The sequence below is a fragment of the Drosophila santomea genome, chromosome 3R (assembly GCF_016746245.2).
Source record: "Drosophila santomea strain STO CAGO 1482 chromosome 3R, Prin_Dsan_1.1, whole genome shotgun sequence".
Taxonomy (NCBI): domain Eukaryota; kingdom Metazoa; phylum Arthropoda; class Insecta; order Diptera; family Drosophilidae; genus Drosophila; species Drosophila santomea.
In genome coordinates this window covers 5,827,191-5,847,385 of record NC_053019.2, presented here as the reverse complement: position 1 = coordinate 5,847,385, position 20,195 = coordinate 5,827,191, and the positions used below count along the sequence as shown (strand labels likewise).

Here is a 20,195-nt window from a genome sequence, read left to right as displayed (position 1 = left end):
TCGCACAGATATCGATAACGATAGTGCAAACTCATCTTCTTTGGCTTTGTGGTTAGCAGTCCGTAATTAGGCGGAAACTGGTAAAAAATAAAATCCTTTGTGTGAAAAGTGAATGCCCAGTGGTTAGCGCCAACTGTAAATTAAAAACAAACTGCGTGCAAGCCGTCAGGAGCGGTAAAAATAATGACTTGCCAACGAGATTCGCTTAATTGGTGAGGGGACCTCGGCGAGTTGAGTTTGCCATCGCGTTCGCCGCGTTGTTTTCGCGCATTCCGCCTGCGGTCCTACTAAAACCGAGACGAGCAAATTGTAATTTTCTTTCGAGTTAAAAATTATATGAAATTGCTGGCGAAAAGCAATTTGCAAGTCGTGTTACCAAAAAATCTGCAAAAAGCGCTACGTGGTGCGTGAGTGCGAGTGCGACGAAAAACTCTTGCAGCGAGCGAGTGAGAGAGAAGCAAAAGACGAGCCAGCAAACTCTACAAACACACAAACAACACAATGATGAAAATGGAGACTGACAAAATAATGGACGAAACCAACTCCAATGCACAGGCCGTGAGTTTTCGCTAAGTTACTTGCTTTAAGCGGGATTTCTGCCCTTCTATATTCCTAATACACATCGATTTAAGTACAAAATGCCCAAGGTGTCGCCTCAATAGACTCACACACACACGGGCACGCACACTTGCGCCACCTATGCGTATCACACTGGTGTGCGTGCGCTAGTGCTTTATTTTCGTATATACTACAGATTTTGCACTCGTGCACTCTATTAAATTCGGACACTGTGGCATATAGGCATCCCATGGGCTATAACCTTAAACTTTTGTGGATATTAGGCATTAGCCTACTTATTCATCAGCCAGAATCATCATTATCGCCACCAGCATCATCATCCCCTTTGTCCAATCATCCGTTCATATATATATCCCCAATCTCCGATTTCGGAGTCTTAAGATTTCGTTAATTGGCCTCGAGTTTGTGTACACAATTAATAACTAACGCCGTGCACAAAGTACGGCCGTGTACATTTCAATCAGTACTTATTTTATTGTGCGCCTATGGTTATGGAGTTAAATGTGATAGGCGGCTTACTGAAGGTCAGTTCCCGCAAAACCATCAAGCAATGGGCCCACAAATCGTTTTTATTTTTTATAATTTTTTTTTGCTCGGTTTCTCTTGAGTCATCTGGGCTTTAATTTTGCTGTATTGAAGGTGAATCTGGTTAATAATGCAGATTTCTTCTTGGTAATTGCTCCGAAACACAGACGATATTATCAATGGCATATACCAATAGAAGATTCTGTATATAGCTAGAGTCACATCCTTCAGTTACCAGGCAAAGGCAAACAACTAAAGCTTACAAAAAACCATAATATGGCAATTAAATTAAGGCAACCGACCCGAATACAACTTATGTACATACATATATACAACATTTACTATACTCGCAAGGTTTTCGCATTGCTGGCATTGCAGTTAACTTAATTACTCAAATCACTCACACTCGAATCGTCCAATTTGTTTACTTCACGCTGCTAAAATTTTTTGCGGAGATCTTTAGCATTTAATTGATGACGCTTGATTTAATTGGGGCCCATCAATGGGAATGTATATATATAGAATGCACATAATGAGGTTGTAAGACCAAATAAACATCGATACAATTATTATTTATAAACTGCGCGTGTGAATGATATGTTTCTACCGCTGCCAGTCGGGTTTTTTTTTGCCAGTTTTTTATTCTTCAGAAATCCGCTTTGCAAACTCTTTCGCCGCCAAATAAAAACAAAACGAGAAAATTACGAGAAGAAAGAAACTCGCAGCGGAGTCGAAGCTAATTACCTAATTGTAAGCCCCCAGTTTGGGTCGTCAGTAGTAGCCTAAACTAAAGAAAAGTTGCACAACCAGCAGCTACCTACTTTTCCAGTTTTAACGATCGCCCCTTGACATCCAAGCACAAGCACTCCAACACAACAGATCACGTCATTGCCCCATACCATATGAAAACACAAATGGAACCAATGCAATCTCATAATTAATTTGCTTCTTTATGCCACTTTTCACCCGTACAGTTCACAACCACTATGCTGTACGACCCGGTGCGCAAGAAAGACTCATCGCCCACCTACCAAACGGAGCGGGAACTCTGTTTTCAGTACTTCACTCAGTGGAGCGAGTCGGGCCAGGTGGACTTCGTGGAGCACCTGCTGTCGCGCATGTGCCACTATCAGCACGGACAGATCAATGCCTATCTCAAGCCGATGCTCCAGCGGGACTTTATCACATTGCTGCCAAGTGAGTGCCTATAAATTGTGTATTGCTACCTGATAACCCGTCGAGGCCTGAAACAAATCGATTTGAACTTCACCATTCTCAGGGAATAAAAAGGAAAATGTGAATTAAAGATTACCTTAGGTTGTCTATCATTATTATCCGCTTAGAATTTCATAAGTTCTGGTTAACTTTGGTTTCTCTGACTCTATATGGTGTATTAATACACCCATAGCTTAAGACACAGTGTATATAATAGCATTCTAGAGCCTTTGCAAAAATTGAGAAGATCATGGACCTAAAGAACATTAAACCAACCGCAGATAAATACGTGTCGGTTGTTTAATTGCGATCTCTTCCAAGAAATACTCGAACAAACTGACGCAGTTTAGGTTTCAGTCAGCCCCAACAATTAAAAAGCCCTTGATCCCACACCCAAACTAGATTATATCTTAGATTTGGCAACAAAATTAACAAGACTGATTCATTCACAATTTATTCTAGTTAAACATTTATCCGTTTTGTTACTTCCGTTTACGGTTCCGTTTATTGTTGTGATATAACTTTCTCAATAAAGTATAAGTCGTAACACGTTAGGCAGTCAACTTTGAAAATATGAACGTTAAAAATGCAGTTCTGGTTGAGAAATCAATTTATTGCATAGTTGCACCCTAGGTTATTTATTCTATAAGTGGGGAAATGATAGAGTGGTATTACTTGTTCAATTAATTATTACACCCTTTAAAGGCATAATAATATGTCACATATTATTTAAGTTCAAAACTTGAAAAATTTGTTAAGTTGTGAAATCTACCTTCAAATCAACATATTACCACATATCATCTGATCTAGTGAACGGATAAGCTAGCAGATTGGTTAATTAATCCAAGCCTATTCGAATGAAGTCAGTCAAGCGTCACCTTAGGATTGTGATTTATCACCCAGTCGTTATCAACGCCACCCTGTGTGGGAGGTCAGTAATCCCAGTTGACCAAGAAACCAATTGCCGCAGCTGATAAGAAGGCAATAACAGCTGCCAGCTTCTACGATCGAAGAGAGCGAGTTTTCCTCCCAAAATAAAACTCAAAAATTACTCATCCACCATTAGAATCTTAGGCAAGACTATCAGTACAAAGCTGTGTTTAAGCCCTCGGCACGCAATAGGTAAAACAATAACAAACGGCAGGTACAAAGTTAAACAACATGAAAGGCAAGTCCCGCTCTGAACCCCGGTAGACACCTTTCCTCCTCCGGATTGTTGCCGGGCATGTTTTTAACTGGAGGATTGGAGTGGAGTGAAGAGAAGAGGATTGGAGAGGAAAGGAGGAGGAGCCAGTGGGTGGGCTTAAGGTTGCTGGTTGTTGGCTGTTGACTGAAAGGTCGTTGCTTCCATTAAACGCGCTTTACCGGAACAAAAACAGAACGAAAGCGGGAACGAACCTTGTATATTATTCATAAGAAAATGTGAATCGATTTATTTATGCCATTGACTGTCGTCCAACAGATGTTAACTAATAACAAAACTATTGATATGATTGGTATGGGAAAACAGGTTAGCAATGAGTCGGCTTCAGTGAATGCATCACTTCGCTTATCAATGCATTAATACGTGAGCGTATCGATGACTCAAACAGTCAACCAGAGCTGTGCGTGCAATTCTAGCCTTTGCTAGGGCATCCATACAGAAAATGTATATTTACTTTCGGTTCGTTCGTTCAGATATTCGCTGCAATGCCATTGGGTGCATGCATGTATGTATACCTGTACTATTATGTACTATATGGCGAAGAATGTCTCTTTAATTTGCAAGCCTTTTCTTCCTTGAGCCACCAGTCGGGAATGAGTTTTTTTTGAGGAAGTTGTCTGACGCTTCCGTTGGTTTAATCCGCGGTGATGACGGTTTGGTTTTTCTTCCGGTCAGATCTGAATTATATTGCCTAAGAGGTATTGAGTGTAGTCAGTGCTAACTAAAAACATACCGAGCTATTAAGATTTGAATTAGTTCCTTATCATAATTAATAATGTAGAGATAGATAAATGTATTACAAAATGTAATGTTGAAATCAAACTAATGATTTACTTTTCTTATTAAGCATTCGATCAGTTATTCTCCAATTAATTGATTAACTTAAATAACTACTTTTAAAAGAAAGTCGAATGGTAATATACTTTTGCATAACTTCTGCTTAGTTGGCATCACTGTGTGTTCTGGAAATGAAAGAGTTGAAAGTAGGCAACATTGTCCCCTCCATTTACATTGTAATGCACTTCAAAGGCAGCTAACCGGGGCGACAGCCGGGCGGACAGAGCGACTGAACTGGACGGACGGACGGACGGATTCACAGACGGATAGACACTCTTAAGACCGTTAGTCGCCGGCGACGGCAAACAACTTGAGCCAAATCGCTGCCGCCCGCCAAACAGCCTGCCAATCCGAGTTATGCACATTTTTAATTGTGTTGGGCAAATGCTGCGAACAACGAGCAGGGAAGGCACTGAATGTGAATGCGAATGCGAATGCTCGCATGCACTCCAGACTCGACTTCTTGGCTGGCCCATCAGCCGGTTTGTCAATACAGATGAAGATGTGGATGTGAATGTGCATGTGGATGTGGCTATCCCCTCCTCATCCTCGGGGGAAACTCAACCACTCCAATCCGTGACACATGTAAATATGCCAGCCCAAAGGTTGAGCCTCCTCCACAGCCACTTCCACACACTCCCTTCCACACCCACTTGCACTTACTGGGCTAAGTGCATTTTAATGCCGTTAGGTGCATCATTTTGCCTCTAGTTTGTCGCCCAATTAAAGCCGGCTGATGTGGTTGTATTGCATGGATTTGTTTTGGTTGGGTTGGGTTGCGTAGGTGTCTGCCAAGAGCGGTAGCGGCCACAATTGCTCCACCTCGTATCTGATGGCAAATCGGTTATGTGTCACATCAAGATAGCTGGGAGCCAAATATGTTGCTGTTTTAGTCAGAAACTTTGTCAATAGAGATGTGCTTGCCAAGATTATTAGATTATATGGTATCTGTGTCTTAATTATATTTAAACTTCTCCATTTGCAGTTAAGGGTCTGGATCACATCGCAGAAAACATTTTGTCGTACTTGGATGCCGAGTCGCTCAAATCGGCCGAGCTGGTCTGCAAGGAATGGCTGCGCGTCATTTCCGAGGGCATGCTCTGGAAGAAGCTCATCGAACGCAAGGTGCGCACAGATTCCTTGTGGCGCGGACTGGCCGAGCGGCGTAATTGGATGCAGTACCTCTTCAAGCCCAGACCGGGTCAGACTCAACGGCCACACTCATTCCATCGCGAGTTGTTCCCCAAGATAATGAATGTGAGTTGTCATCGGAGTGTGCCGAATGCAATCAGTTTATTCATTCTATGGTTTCAGGACATAGACAGCATAGAGAACAACTGGCGGACTGGCCGCCACATGCTGCGCCGCATCAACTGCCGGTCCGAGAACTCAAAGGGTGTCTATTGCCTGCAGTACGATGACGGTAAAATTGTCTCCGGCCTAAGGGACAACACCATCAAGATCTGGGATCGCACGGATTTGCAGTGCGTTAAGGTAGGTTTCAGCCTGAAATAATAGTAATATAAATACCTCAGGAATTAAAATGTTTTAATACTTTTACTCGACTCCAAAATTCCAGACCCTAATTGGCCACACTGGATCGGTGCTGTGCCTGCAGTATGACGACAAGGTGATCATTAGTGGCTCTAGCGACTCCACAGTCCGTGTGTGGGACGTCAACACCGGCGAGATGGTCAACACCCTCATCCACCACTGCGAGGCGGTGCTGCACTTGCGCTTTAACAACGGCATGATGGTGACCTGCTCCAAGGATCGCTCCATCGCCGTCTGGGACATGACCTCACCCAGCGAGATCACGCTGCGGCGCGTCCTTGTCGGTCACCGGGCTGCTGTCAATGTGGTGGACTTTGACGAGAAGTACATCGTGTCCGCCAGCGGGGATCGTACCATCAAGGTCTGGTCCACGTCAAGCTGTGAATTCGTGCGCACCTTGAATGGCCACAAGCGTGGCATAGCCTGCCTACAGTATAGAGATCGCCTAGTGGTCAGCGGCAGCTCAGACAATTCCATAAGGTGAGGCGTGCTAATTTAACCGACTCTGGCACTAATGATTTGTGATAGACAATCTTTTCCTGGATGTTCCGATTAGTAGTGGGATAAGTGCTTTAATTCATGTTTATTTCCGTTGTTTTTTATTAGTATCTGAGTTTATTTCTATTTTAAATATTATATGAGCTTACAACATATTAAGTTCACCTATAATTATCGGCTGCATAAGGAGATAATTGGGTCTTCCTATACTTTCCTACGTTCCCAGGACCCATCCTGACGTAACTAATCTAATTTTCCAATCTGCTTTAACTTTTTTCAGACTTTGGGACATTGAGTGCGGTGCCTGCTTACGTGTCCTGGAGGGTCACGAGGAATTGGTTCGCTGCATCCGTTTCGATACAAAACGAATCGTCAGCGGCGCCTACGATGGCAAGATCAAGGTTTGGGATTTAGTCGCCGCCCTTGATCCAAGGGCAGCCTCCAATACTCTCTGTCTGAATACCCTTGTGGTGAGTCATTCGGCCCGTTTTATACGCTTTTATTTAATCTCGGTGGTGAACTCTATTAGGAACATACTGGTCGCGTCTTTCGTTTGCAATTTGACGAGTTCCAGATTGTTAGCAGCTCGCATGATGATACAATTTTGATTTGGGACTTTCTAAATTTCACACCCAATGAGAACAAGACCGGACGCACACCGTCACGTAAGAGAAGCCAACTTTCACCTCATTGATCTCTTGAATTATGCATAACGATTTCGTTTTGTTTTCTCAATTTCCATTGTGGTTGTTGCTGCTGGCGCTATAGCGGCCCTGATGGAACATTAACATTTTGTGCAACGGCAGCTGCGCGAGTTACATCTACAATCCTCGAGCGAAGGAGAGGAAGACGACGATGAGGACGAGGACGATGAAGATGATTTTGAGGAGGAGGAATCTAGAAATGATGCTGGCGCGTTTATGGGGGGATATGTTAGGCACCGGGATGGTGGTGGTTCGGACTCCGTCACCGGTTCCGGTTCGGATCCCGAATCGGATGACCTGGATTTTGATGTAGATGTAGAGAATATAAATGATTATGATGAATAATGAGTGAATGGTCGTAAAACAGCATATACACACAGCATGCGACTCGTCTATTCAGAAAACTATATTGAACCCAAAATACAGCGATCTCTAAGCGTCTATTTTACAACCGCACACCACACTACACACTACATCCACACGGAACACACACATAATATGAATTAAATGAAGTTATAAAAGCAAAAAAACAATAAATGCAGAAGGAATATACTAAATATGCAGATATTTTCGCAAAACTGGCTGTTAGGTTTGTCATGTACGAATGAAACAAAAATGAAGCAAAAAGAGAAGAAAAGTAAAATTATGTATAAGTTACCTAGGCGCTGTAACACTAATCGAGGGTCAGTCTTTGAATCGCACTTGGGATCGGTTGACCGACCGGGCGTTACTTTAAGTGTTTCTTTAGCTCAAATACACAAGTTCGCGTTTAGGCAGCTGCCGCCTTAAGAGAAAATTGTGAAATGGTTTGGAACATTATCGCAGCAGGAATCTGCAACGCGGCCAGAGGAATCAGTCTGTAGCATAAATGTTAGTTAGAGTTGCATCATTAAAATTGGCAGAGCATCAATGCGGTTCGCCGTTTTGCACATTTGTAACCTACTTTACACGCCTTTTGCCTAATGTTTGTGTTAATTGTAAAGTAAAATTAAGCCTAGTATCTTATTGGCAATTGTAATCTAAGTTACCCGAAATACAAATAATTTAAATGAAAAGTTAACTGAGTGAATTGCAGTGTCTGCAATTGGAAGTTACACATCTTTCGAGTAAAGATGAATTGAAAATGAATCCATTGTACTGCAATATATAACCGATTCTTTGATTGATCTATGCTAACTATAGATTCTAGATATACTGATGTATGTAGAAAATAGCGAATTCCCAGGCAGTTTCAACAATATAATTATATGTATACCGTTCGTTGATTGTGATCGATGGATATTTTACTATATGTATTGCTATTTGTAAGTTAAGATCCAATGCTATACTTAATCTGGATCACGATCGCCGCTTCCGCGTTAACTAATGTATGTACATAACGTTTTACTTTAACAAAAGTTGATCAAATATGAACACATACTCCGGATTATGTAAAACTGTTAGAGGAAAGAGTGCAGCTTGTTAAACGATGGCCGAGCAACTGCTAGTGCGCGAATGGGCTTAGTATATGTAACATAACTAGAAATACTAATAAATTGTGTATAAATCCTAACAATGTGTTTATTTTATTACCCAATCAATTAAGTTAAGTGAAGTGATTCTGGCTTATTAAAAGTTTTACTTAACAACTTGAGTAGTATGAGCCATGTGCCCATTTCTATGTAGTAAGGATAATTAGGCGGTTTTAAGGTTTTTGGATATTGATTTTCGATTCGTATTTCAATGGATAAACAAAATTCCTTCAAAAGTATGTAAGAAGAAAGCGTCAAGACCCTAAAAAGTATGTATACTCTTGATAAATATAAACGTCGGTTTAGTATAGTGTTCTCAGAAAATATGTATAAAAGAAGGTTGAGGCAAGGCACGGTATTGAGGGTATCAGATAGTCGACCAGCTCGTATTTTCAAAGAGATACTTCGTGTGCGCACTACATTTTTAAGCTAGTGAGAACAAAGTATTTTTTACTAGAATTATTCGCGATAGACACATCTCAGGTCAGAATTTTTACGGGTCTCTGGTCACACCCCAAAATCATAAACTTTGCTTACTGATAAATATCGGAGACTTCTTATTTGCGAAATCCCCATAATGGACTGGTACGTGGGCACAGAGTGGGAGGACAAGAACCGTGGTCTGGCGAAGAAGGTAATAAGCCTCCAGTTCACTGACATGGACAAGCCAACGACATTAAGTACGGTGGAATTCAGTGTCAACAAGAAAGCCGCCAACTTGGGAGGACGCCCTAGCAAATATTTGGCCAGCGATGAGTCTGCGACGTATCCTCAGAAGCACATCCTAGAAATGGGCACCAGTCTGACCGCAGTAGACTGCTACTTAGAGCTACTGCTGCAGCAATTTGTGCCTGGTGAAACGGCAGCGTGTAGCATTAGGGCCAAAACCGGCGAACGGATTGAATTTGAGCTGAAGCTAGAGAAGATTGTAAAGAACAGTCAAGTAGAGAAGCAAAGCGCTGCAGAGATCTATGAGGTGGCACTGCGTCTTAAGGAGAGCGGCGTGGGCACCTTTAAGACGTTCCCGAAATTCGCCTTTGATTACTTTGTGCGAGCCGCAAAGTTGCTGATCACCTACAAACCCTTCGATAAACTGACCAAAAAGACCAATGGCATCAACGGTCAGGCGGTGGAGGTGCTCTTCATCCAGATACAGACCAACCTGGCCGCCTGTTTGCTGCAGCAGAAACGCTATGAGCACGTAATCTACCACACCCAGTTTGTGGAGACGGAGGAGAGCCCCAGCGAGAAGAGCATCTACCGGCGAGCACTTGCCTACTATCACATGAAGGAGTTCGCCAAGGCACAGGCCACCATCGAGCGGTTGCCCAATTACGAGGAGAAGCGAGAGTTCAGCAAGCTGCGCGACAATATCGCTAGCAGCTGGAAGGATAGCAATGCCCATTACAAGGAGGTGGTGCAGCGTATGTTTAGTTAGTTTCGATTGATAACATCTCGATGTCAGGCTAGCCAACGGTCTTTATAAAATAGTTTATTTTAAATGTACTACTTTGATTTTCTACTTTTTTTGTGGTCAAACTTGGCGCGCTTGTTCTTGGGATCGAACTTGGCTCTCCTGTTCTTGGGGTCGAACTTTTCCTTCTTGTCCTTACGATCGAACTTGTCCTTGCGATCGTACTTGTCCTTGCGGTCAGGTTTCTCCTTCGTGTCCTTGGTATCCAGCTTAGCCCGCTTGTTCTTGTATTTCATTCCGCCGCCCAGACTAGGTCGCTTTCGGGAGGACTTTGCTTCCATTTTAAAGAGTTCTGCAAGATTTCATATTCATATTTATAGTTCATATTTTACACGGAGTGTTGCACCACTCACCTTCGTCTGGTTCCTCGCCGACCTCCTCCTTGTAGTACTCCGCATCATCCTCAGGGTCGCTATCAGTTCGTCCCTCCGCCGCCCTCTTGGCAGCCCACTTTTCATCCTTTTTAAGTTTCAGGTTACGAGCCCGGTTCTCTGCCTGCTGCTTCTTGCGCTGCTCCTTCTGCTTTCGCTTCTTTTCGACCAGCTTGCGCAGGGTTTCCTTTTCGTCCTCTGTCTTGACCACATGGTCGTGATAAAGAACTTCGCCTGTCAGAAGTCCCTCTTCTATTTTGATGAGCTGCATGGTTAGACGAGGTCCGATCTCGTGTAGCTTAATAGAGCTCTTGTTGTCCTCCAAATTGCCCTTGCTCTTAAGAGTTTGTGCCAGGACCACGTGTGACTGTTCATCATCTTCGGCCTCTGATTCAGATGCATAGCCGTCTCTGAACATTAAAATGATGATTAATTGATGAAATCTGAATAAATAAGAATTTCCTACTTGGTCACAAAATCCACGACTTCGTTGCACTTGCCCAGATTGGGCACCGTTCCCTTGACGATCTTCTGTACCGCTCGCTTCAAGCCCACAGGCACCACCTGCACGGAGTAGTGTCGCATCTCCACCAGCTTCGTTTCCGGATTGTAGGAGAACAGGACGCAGCGACGAATGGTGCCAATATTGACCTGGGCCAAGTTGATGGAGGGAAACATGTTCTGGAACGTGGTGGCCATCAGCTTGAGGTGCTTGCCATCGCCGCTGAAGTTGTTCATGATGACCAGCGGAGCGTGCTTAAAGTGATCGTTGTCAATCATCTGCTTTTTGCTTAGCGAGATCACATCTCTGGCAAGAGTGAACTGGTGAACCTGCCAAAGGATAGCTCCGGTGTCAAAAATCTAGTTGGATTAATCGAAAAACAAACAAACCTTAAAAGTCAGGGACGGACCGCGCGGCAGGCGGATCACTTTGAAAGATAGCTGCGTGGAGGCCTTGTTGAAGATGCCCATGTGCGAGACGTGGAAGAAGCTGCTCAGGCTGACAAAATCCTTTATGCGGTTCATCCGCTTCTCCCGCAGATTGCTGGCCGTGAAGGGCTCCATGATGCGGCGGAAGTCCAGGGTGAGGTCAGTAATGTATGGACAGGCGAGGCCGCGATGGATGACGAAGGAGTGCGGCGCCTCCACGATCTCGCTCGGCTCGCTGGCCTTGAAGGCCGCCGTGCGCGTCTTGGGATGCACTTTCTTTTTACCGCCCATGTTTCAATGTTTTTGTCCACTTTTCTCCCGCACGTGTAGGGATCAGTGTGGCTGCTCGCGCGGAAAATACCGAGCGCCCACGATGAAGCCCTCCTCTGGTCACACTAATTTAATTTAAATTTTCATTTTCCTACAACTGAAAACACCAACTGACTTCTCTTTTATTTAAATTATATTTATTTAATCACACTTAACATAGCAAACACAAATGATGTTATTTCGTTTCATTTATGCATTTAAAGTTTTACAACTGTTCTTGTTTGATTTTTCTTTATCAGCTAGTTTTTACCAAGTGGCCAATCGTTTAAAATGTTGTGAAAACCGAAGAAGAAAGTCCGAGCTGCAGTGCTGTGGTAATGAATTGGCATTTGCATTTTAGTTGAAGGTTCCCGGTTGTTTGTTGTTGTTCCTCTCGCGAAATTACAACTATATATTTATGTTGCGAAAAATTAATAATATTAATATTTTTAATATTAGCATATATGTATATTTATATAAATTATAGTTCTACAGCTTAAACTGAATTTGGAGTGTTTAGTTTTGCTTGCTTTCTTTCCGCGGCGGTTGATTTATGCGCTTGATTTATACTCATTAAATCTGTATTTATAAAACTTCAGTTTAAACCGCAGTTAACTACAGCCGGATGTTGTTGCTTTCGATTCTGTTGCTGCTGCTGATGGTGGTGGTGTTGTTGGTGGAGTGGCGGCTTTGATTTGATTTGACTTATCAATTCATGCACAAATGACAAACTGTGCCTGAAAAACAGAAAGACCTCCAGTGCGGTCCAGGTCCATCGGGTATTCGCTGTTCCTGATCTTGATGTTGTAGCTCTGGCTGCTGCTGCTCTTCTTGTAGTCGTAGTTGTAATTGTTGTTGCTTCTATTTATGTTGCTGTTCTGGCGGTTGCGGGGAATAGCGAAAATTGCTTGGGGCGGTCACTGACAACACTGTTTGCGCACATCGGCAGTGACAGTCGGCTTCACATCGATGGGCTCCACGTTCGACGGGCGGATGACGTCGCCTTCCGGCGGATCTCTGATCTGTTTCTGCGACACAATGCGATAGATCTCTGAAAGGGGATTTCATGAGTCCATTAGTCTTGCTTCATTATTATTTATCTTGACTTTCAGTGGAGCATTAATTATTACTGTCGCTGTCTTTCTGGATTTAAGATTTGTCAAGGAGTCTATTCTTAACTTGTATATACCATCCAAAATATTTATATACCAATATGTCTTCTAATAACTTTTATATAAATTGAGAGCGAATGTATAGCAATACTTAGGTTACTCTGAGTAGAATATATTTAAAGTCACGATTAGTCATAGACTGCAATTTTTTTTGGGAAATATGACTGATATTGTAGGTCAAAGATTGAGAGAGTACATTTTTAGAACATGAATAACGTTAACATAAATACATTAATAGGATACGCCAATCTACGCCTTGAGGAGGAAGATTGAACAACCTGGTGGTGTTGATTGGAATATATAGATGTGTCCTAAATGTATAATTTACCCATTAGTTGTGCAATTCAAGTGTTTTATACTCTTAAACGAGAGTGGCGATCAATAGTTTAAGTGAAGGCTAAGTTATCATGACCGACTCACCTGTGAGTATGTTCTGGAATGCCGTTTCAACGTTCGTCGAGTCAAGGGCCGAGGTTTCGATGAAACTCAAGCCGTTACGCTCGGCAAACAGCTTCGCCTCGTCCGTGGGCACGGAGCGCAAGTGCCGCAAGTCGGACTTGTTGCCCACTAGCATGATGACGATGTTCTGGTCGGCGTGGTCGCGCAGCTCCCGCAGCCACCGCTCCACGTTCTCGTAGGTCAGATGCTTGGCAATGTCATAGACGAGCAAGGCCCCCACAGCACCGCGGTAGTAGGCAGAGGTAATGGCGCGGTAACGCTCCTGGCCGGCCGTATCCCAGATTTGCGCTTTAATTGTTTTGCCATCGACCTGTGATGGATGGGCAAGGAGGACGAAACAAAGGACAGCATTAGAATAGTGACAGTAATTGGCAATTTCGCCACGATATGCCTGCGGCGCATTCGCTTTGAAAATTTATATTTAAACTAATATTATAAATGGGCTCATCGGGCCCTCAAACCTTAATATAATTTAGGGATAAGCTTTTAACTATAATGAAAGTACCCAGTTTGTAGAATGTTCTTACGGCAGTTAAAAAAACGTAGATAGTGTAGTTAACTCAATAGAAACCATTCGATATAATGAATATTAAACTGACCTACTAAGAGTTCTTTGAACAAGTACTATTGTACACATATAAATATATATGTATATGTACATTATATTTAATAGTAATCAATCAGCCTTTTCTTGTTATTTCAGCATAAGTGACAACTATGATGTCAACTTTTTGCCTAAGCCCGCAGGATTGCTTTTTGAATTATACAAGAAGTCCATTTTGTAATGCTTTATTTCGTGAAATTCTTGACACTGAAATTGAAAACTTTTCCACCTAGTATTCCGATAGACGCCTCAACTACGTGTCCTCCCACCGAAATGCACACGCAAGTTCACTCGTGACTCCCCAGTGTAGGTGCGGTGGATGATGGGGGTGGAGCTCAATTGGCCACTCCACCCTCGAGTTCTTGGCCCCCGTACTCACCTCTATGCTGCGCGTTGCAAACTCAACGCCAATCGTCGACTTGGACTCCAAATTGAATTCATTGCGCGTGAAACGTGAAAGCAAATTACTTTTGCCAACACCGGAGTCACCGATGAGGACAACTGCAAAGGATTAGAGAGAATTAGTGACACCGACATTGGCATTGGATAATCGAAGCCCCTAGTTGCATAAATTATGTGGGTGTGTGTTGTGGCGAGGCCCGTGTCTTGTGTTTTACGGCCGGACAGAATTGTTGGTGGCCCGGCTAGGTCATGTCCTCCTTTCGACGCTGGCACGGCGCACCAAGGTCAGCGAGTACATAAAACCGCCATGCTCGGGGGATTTCAAGCCATGGAAAGAAAAGTTTTATGATTGGGGCAGTAAGCGTTAGGGAGTTCGTGTTACTGTGCTTCACTGCCGATAGCAAACATTTCTCTGATAATTGAGTGGAGGATATTTGACCGAGCAAACAAGCATCCCAAGTTGATACGCTATCCAATAATAACTATCCACTGACCTTTTTAGAAATAAATATTAAAACTAATATTTCTTAAAAAATAACTTCTAGAAGAATTTCGCCTTTAGTCTTTAACATTCTTATAAGCGGCTATAGTTGTTGGCTAAAATATATAAACTGATGTCTTGGTACTATGTTTACAGACTGTCTATTAGTTTTCATTTTTGACACCCTTTTCGGACATTGTTGATTCAGCATGTTTGCTTATCCATTGAGAAAACAACAACTAAAACTCATCGTAAAAAGTAAAATAAATATGGTATCATAGGAAGACGAATTGTGAACATGAAATGTGAAAGGAACTTGAGAGCTAAAGCTTTAAAAAAAATTGGGCACCTTTTGAATCAATATAGCTAGCGAAGAGGAACAGAGTTTTCTTGCAGTGTGGACAGCTGGGACAAGCGTGGTTACAGTTATCAGCGAGAGAGCTTAGTCACTTTGTTTTCTACTCTCTTTCTCAGCGTTTATACCGATCTTCAAAGAGAAATTGCCCTTAGTTAAGCGGATGCGACGAGAAATTAAAAGGGGTGGAGTGGTAGTCATCGGTCATTACTTAGTACTGGGAATGGCTCGAATAACCCGAATGCGGTCCACTTTTGGTTATGTGATTATGCGCTTATCGTTGAGTGGAATGCTTCAACAGTTTGTTGCAGTGAGTCATGCCTGTTTAATATTGTTTCATGTGTGAAATTTGAGGCCTCATCATGCATACCTCACACTGACGCATTATTATTTTTTTTTTTGTATTATTTGATAGCTTGGCCCAAAAAAACCACCAGATAAAGTTTTAAATATTTGAGAAAATATGTGCCAAAGTATTTTTCATTAATGACATTCAACAGTTGCTCAGCTGTGATAGCAGAGATTTACAAGCGCAATTGGAATTTATGGCGTAGTAGCAAACGAAGGGAACAAAGAGCTGAGAATTTATGACCTCTGCCATATGTACATAAACGGGAGAAGATGCGGGATAAAGGTCTTGTTTTCTACCTGCAAACACCTCGTTTTGCTCTACTGTGCTCCAAACTTTCAATTGAGAGCGGGTGGAAAAGAGAGCGAGCTACTAAACGAAGTTACAAGAAACCATTGCAAAAGCCAGCTGTACAGAAATCATAATACCCACACTCCCGCTCCATTTACTGGAGATATCTAATCAACTTAGCAATTTGAGTAGGTGGGCAAGCCTAAAAACTATTTTACAAAGCGATTATAAATACGATCTGCTTGGCTTTTGTATGCTACGTGGCGAGACCAACGGCACTGTAATGACAAAACAGGCAGTTAACGGCAAAGTACGCGTACTCCAATCCGAAAGAGAACCCCAAAGAAATGGAGATAGGCGGAGTGAGAGCGAGAGAGCCACCAAAGGGCATCCAACTGCAGCAACAACAACAAACTCGGGGGGGCGTACTTCTTATTTTGGGAATTAATGACACTCATGCAAACAACACACCACATACCATCACATGAACTTTGGGCTCTTTGAGTGCACTTTTTGTTATTCTCCAATTAGTTTCAATTAGTGCCATTGAACCACTGGCTCTCACGGGAGGGGAGAAGAGAGCGCCGGGAAGTGCAGCTCCTCCTTTCCTGCTCCTCATTCCGCGATCTTCGCCCAGCGGCTGAATCATGTTTATAATTACCTTTGAACAGATAATCGTACTCGTCTTCTCTTGCACCCATTTTGCTTAATTTGTTTTGCTATCGCTCGCTCGATTTTATATCCTTTGGAAATCCAGTTCCGTCCTTTTTGTTTTGTGTGTGCGGGTGCTAAACGAAATCCAATAATCCCTGCGCGCCGCTGATTTCTTTAATGTGTTTGTCGTTGGCTCACACACTTTACACTTTTATTTGTAGTTGTAGTTGTAAAGAAAGAGAAAAGTGTATATATCAGTATTTCAGTGGCGAAATCGGTTGCTCTTTCGGCTCCACTGAGTTCGAAAATGGTGACAGGACTTGTCCGGCAATTGGAGCAGTATTAATTGGACATTTGCAGCTGCTTGCAGCGCATTTATTTGCAATTTTCTCTTACACGAAAACTTAGTCACTCCCAATAACGTCACGTTATATTTCCAACGAGACTAGAGATGTTAAAAAACATCGGTACATCGAGCATCGAATTATTTTGGCGATGGTTATCGATAGGGCGATAGTACGATGTTGTAAAAAAACTCAAGTTGAAAAATTCAATTTATTTTATTATTTTTAAATTGTTAGTATAAACATGTCATACTTAAAACTTATTTAATAAACTAATTAAAGAGGTTTCCTTGACTAAACATATTTCTAGCAAATTTATGAAAACAAATCCAATAAATTTTCCTTTTACCTAAGTGATTTATATTATTACAAAGCACCAACATAATTATGTATTTCATTATCGATGTTTTCACATAGCTTGCATCACTAAATTAACGAGATGTCTGATTTGGAGTTACCAGATGGCACGACGAATTTTGGATGAAATGCTCTCGCTTAATCCTGATTCTATATTGCATTTAAAAAAAGCTGAACGCCTTTTAAAGGGCTATTTAAGCACTACTTGCAATTTATTTACATATTTATATTTATTATCCAATATTTATAAAGTCTCTCAGAAGCAGTAACTGTTTCTGATACAGTACTTCATTAAAAAAATAAATGATGATAGAAAACATTACAATCCCGAAGTAAAGAACCCCTGTATACAAATCGGAGTAAAATGTATTTATTTAAATATAAAATACTTGTATAAAAACAATAAATTAAGTATAATGTGCAGCTAATACTTGCGTTGATATCTAGTGTGATTTATAAACTTTGTTCTTATTGCACTTAAATGCGAGCGTGTTGCAAGGCCACGGCTGGATAAATGAGCAGAAGTCCGCCGGCTATATAGGTGATCTTTGAGCCCACACACCAGAAGGCTATGAAGGGTTTACGAGATTAGAAAAGGAATGATCATAGGACAACTTAGCAGCTTACCAATGCACCCCACAACAGGACCCAGAGCACGAGCCAAAGCTCCCAGTGAGCGGAATATGCCCAATACTGAACCCTTCTGGTCATCGTTTCCGTACTTGGATACGAGGGTGGTCAGACACGTGACAGCGAAGGCTGTTGAAATTGCAAATAGAGTCATGCCGGCGTAAAGCATGCGACTGCCCTCCGCCAGGCCCACTATTACGAAGGCGGGTACAATGAGGTACAGACTGAAGATGGCATAGCCCTTGATCTTCGCCTCGGGCAGTCGTCGGACCACTGATCCCTGCAGCAAAGTCATTATTACACCTATCAAAAAACGCAAATGTAATTTTGAATATAGATTATCAACTGAGTTCCGCACCTGTTGTCAGAAACATCTTCGCCTGATCCATCGAAGTGTAACCGAATTTGTGGTACATCAGAAATGTGACGGTGAACTCCAAGCCGGAATACAGAAAAAGGTAGAGAAAATATATCAGGCCAATGGATCGCAGGGCCGCAATGTCTTTCTTGGGCACATTTTTGATGGCAGCAAATCTGGCAGTAGGAGAAATCGTTTGAAATATAATCATTGGTAATAATCTTCAAGCTAACTTGACTCCATTCTCTGTAACTACAAGCAATTTAACAACTGATAAGGCAATCAAACAAACGTGTCCGAGAACCCGGCATGATAATAATGTCTATCAAACCAGTTAGACAAGTCCGGGTGGCTTGCAGTTCTCGCCGACTGACGATTTCGATTGATCACACGACAGGTTTTCATGACATGCTAATTAAAACAATGAATTACCTAAATATGGCCGAAAAGTTGAGCAACTGCAGGCCATACGACAGGGCAGAAGATATCTCCTTCACACGTTTCTCCTGCGAAAATGTCACACAATTAATAGTGTTGGCCCTATTTACTTTAGCCAACCAAACGCACTTTGGGCAAAGTTTCCCGCAGACAACACGCCAGAACCAGAAGATCTCCAACCGCCAGGCCAAACGCCAGGAGAGAGGGCAACACAAACCAAGTGCTTCCACTTTTATCGGAGAAAATGGCGAACAGGGCTCCAATCATGGGCCCCACAATAAAGCCCAGTGAGAAGGCCACGCCCACAAGGGCCATTCCGCGTCCACGCGTCTTTACGCTGGACACATCCGTAATGACGGACATGCACAGCGATATGTTGCCCTTGCTTATGCCGCCCACGAAGCGTGCCAAAACGAACAGGGCAAAGTTGCTAGAGCAGGCCCAGAGGAGATAGGATACCGCGATGCCAGTCTGGAGATGAGAGATGAAATAGATTAAATATTGCGATATGTGTTAATGAGTTAATAATTATTTTAATTTGAACTTCCCACGTCTTTTGCTTTGGGACTGGGGGTTGCTGAATTTTTTAGTGTATAATAAAGCAGCACCTACCGCACAAGCCAGCAGGATTGGTTTTCTTCCGTAGTAATCCGAGAGTCCTCCGACAATCGGACTGGCCACGAACTGCAGGAAGCTAAACATGGAGCCGAGAAAGCCCCCAAATAGCACGGATATGTACCGCTCAGGGGCACCAAGGAGCTGCTGGAACCAGCGCACTCGATCCGTGAGCACCGCATACAGGCCGGAACTATCGTTCTGGCGATAGTGCTCCAACAGCGAGGGCAGCAGTGGCAGAATGATGGTGAAGGCCAGCAAGTCGAAGAGCAGCGACACGAAGATTATGTATATCATGGGGTCACTCTTCTCCGGCTTTTCATTCGCGGATGCTTCCTTATCCAGCCCTTCATTGTTGTTGTGTTGGCTTCCGGTTTGGACTTGGTTTTGCTTCTCCACAGCAACTGTTCCATTGTGGCGACTCCGTAGTTCGGCCATCTTTGCTGATTTCGGGTGTTAGCTTGTGCCGTGATTGCGTGCGTGTACGGGTGTTACTGCAACATAACTGTATCAACGGAACCGCAACTCCACAGACAACTCTTGGCCCTCTCAAGAAGCGGCCAGCCAAAGCGAAGTCAAAGTGAAAGTTGAACAGCAACAGCTGTTCCAAGGTGGCCTACCACGAACAGACTGCGCACCAACCTGTTGCTTGCTGGAGGAATCTAAAAAGTGGGCGCCAAACTGAGTTATTCAAACCACTGTATGTAAGAGCAGTCAACAGTCCGATTCAGTCATCGCCGTTTAATTGTTCTTAAACAAAAGAAATACGAAATAGGCGAACCCAACTAATACTTAGTGTAAAGCTGTAAACTTGAAAATAAACATTAAGAAAATTTGTCTACTTTAAAAAGGATTAAAAACCAGATGCGATTGGCATTGACATTTTCATCGTTAGGCGCTGTTATGATTGGAAAATACGTTTATAAATGTTTTCAATTTTAGTTAATTATTTTTTATAATCGATGGTAAGTATTT

The 20,195-nt window shown here is 42.7% G+C and overlaps 5 protein-coding genes across 5 annotated transcripts; 2 read left to right on the top strand and 3 right to left on the bottom strand.

Annotated features, from left to right (window-relative positions):
• Positions 1 to 18: 18 nt before the first annotated feature.
• On the top strand, positions 19 to 8,668 carry LOC120450775 (beta-TrCP). The gene is made up of 8 exons (XM_039633933.2): positions 19 to 558; positions 2,079 to 2,301; positions 5,346 to 5,617; positions 5,675 to 5,854; positions 5,940 to 6,394; positions 6,693 to 6,882; positions 6,942 to 7,077; positions 7,181 to 8,668. Exons 1-8 carry the CDS (start codon positions 502 to 504, stop codon positions 7,198 to 7,200), a joined length of 1,533 nt encoding a protein of 510 aa, XP_039489867.1. The 5' UTR covers positions 19 to 501; the 3' UTR covers positions 7,201 to 8,668.
• Positions 8,669 to 9,128: 460 nt separating this feature from the next.
• Positions 9,129 to 10,133, top strand: LOC120452867 (peptidyl-prolyl cis-trans isomerase CPR6). The gene has a single exon (XM_039637311.2). It carries the CDS (start codon positions 9,205 to 9,207, stop codon positions 10,063 to 10,065), a length of 861 nt encoding a protein of 286 aa, XP_039493245.1. The 5' UTR covers positions 9,129 to 9,204; the 3' UTR covers positions 10,066 to 10,133.
• On the bottom strand, positions 10,089 to 11,747 carry LOC120452866 (protein Peter pan). The gene is made up of 4 exons (XM_039637310.2): positions 11,364 to 11,747; positions 10,939 to 11,303; positions 10,455 to 10,882; positions 10,089 to 10,393 (listed from the first exon to the last, which is right to left on the bottom strand). The coding sequence occupies exons 1-4, from the start codon at positions 11,691 to 11,693 to the stop codon at positions 10,134 to 10,136; spliced, it is 1,383 nt and encodes a 460-aa protein (XP_039493244.2). The 5' UTR covers positions 11,694 to 11,747; the 3' UTR covers positions 10,089 to 10,133.
• A 379-nt stretch (positions 11,748 to 12,126) lies between these two features.
• On the bottom strand, positions 12,127 to 16,963 carry LOC120452532 (ras-related protein Rab-11A). The gene is made up of 5 exons (XM_039636796.1): positions 16,875 to 16,963; positions 16,486 to 16,686; positions 14,326 to 14,447; positions 13,304 to 13,652; positions 12,127 to 12,762 (listed from the first exon to the last, which is right to left on the bottom strand). Exons 2-5 carry the CDS (start codon positions 16,523 to 16,525, stop codon positions 12,629 to 12,631), a joined length of 645 nt encoding a protein of 214 aa, XP_039492730.1. The 5' UTR covers positions 16,526 to 16,686; positions 16,875 to 16,963; the 3' UTR covers positions 12,127 to 12,628.
• A 570-nt stretch (positions 16,964 to 17,533) lies between these two features.
• LOC120453319 (major facilitator superfamily domain-containing protein 10) lies at positions 17,534 to 19,925 on the bottom strand. The gene is made up of 6 exons (XM_039637976.2): positions 19,218 to 19,925; positions 18,735 to 19,076; positions 18,600 to 18,673; positions 18,168 to 18,343; positions 17,807 to 18,112; positions 17,534 to 17,748 (listed from the first exon to the last, which is right to left on the bottom strand). The coding sequence occupies exons 1-6, from the start codon at positions 19,656 to 19,658 to the stop codon at positions 17,657 to 17,659; spliced, it is 1,431 nt and encodes a 476-aa protein (XP_039493910.1). The 5' UTR covers positions 19,659 to 19,925; the 3' UTR covers positions 17,534 to 17,656.
• Positions 19,926 to 20,195: the final 270 nt, after the last annotated feature.

Bases quoted from the DNA above. Each gene is read 5' to 3' on its own strand.
- LOC120450775 (XM_039633933.2), top strand. From the start codon at position 502: ATGATGAAAATGGAGACTGACAAAATAATGGACGAAACCAACTCCAAT. The intron at 559-2,078 runs GTGAGTTTTCGC...TCACCCGTACAG, and splicing joins CCAACTCCAATGCACAGGCC to TTCACAACCACTATGCTGTA. The intron at 2,302-5,345 runs GTGAGTGCCTAT...CTCCATTTGCAG, and splicing joins CTTTATCACATTGCTGCCAA to TTAAGGGTCTGGATCACATC.
- LOC120452532 (XM_039636796.1), bottom strand. From the start codon at position 16,525: ATGGGTGCAAGAGAAGACGAGTACGATTATCTGTTCAAAG. The intron at 13,653-14,325 runs GTGAGTACGGGG...CATCCATCACAG, and splicing joins TTGCAACGCGCAGCATAGAG to GTCGATGGCAAAACAATTAA. The intron at 12,763-13,303 runs GTGAGTCGGTCA...ATCCCCTTTCAG, and splicing joins ATTCCAGAACATACTCACAG to AGATCTATCGCATTGTGTCG.
- LOC120452866 (XM_039637310.2), bottom strand. From the start codon at position 11,693: ATGGGCGGTAAAAAGAAAGTGCATCCCAAGACGCGCACGGCGGCCTTC. The intron at 10,883-10,938 runs GTAGGAAATTCT...TTTAATGTTCAG, and splicing joins GTCGTGGATTTTGTGACCAA to AGACGGCTATGCATCTGAAT. The intron at 10,394-10,454 runs GTGAGTGGTGCA...GAAATCTTGCAG, and splicing joins CGGCGAGGAACCAGACGAAG to AACTCTTTAAAATGGAAGCA.
- LOC120452867 (XM_039637311.2), top strand. From the start codon at position 9,205: ATGGACTGGTACGTGGGCACAGAGTGGGAGGACAAGAACCGTGGTCTG.
- LOC120453319 (XM_039637976.2), bottom strand. From the start codon at position 19,658: ATGGCCGAACTACGGAGTCGCCACAATGGAACAGTTGCTGTGGAGAAG. The intron at 19,077-19,217 runs GTAGGTGCTGCT...TCTCATCTCCAG, and splicing joins CAATCCTGCTGGCTTGTGCG to ACTGGCATCGCGGTATCCTA. The intron at 18,344-18,599 runs GTAATTCATTGT...TCCTACTGCCAG, and splicing joins AACTTTTCGGCCATATTTAG to ATTTGCTGCCATCAAAAATG.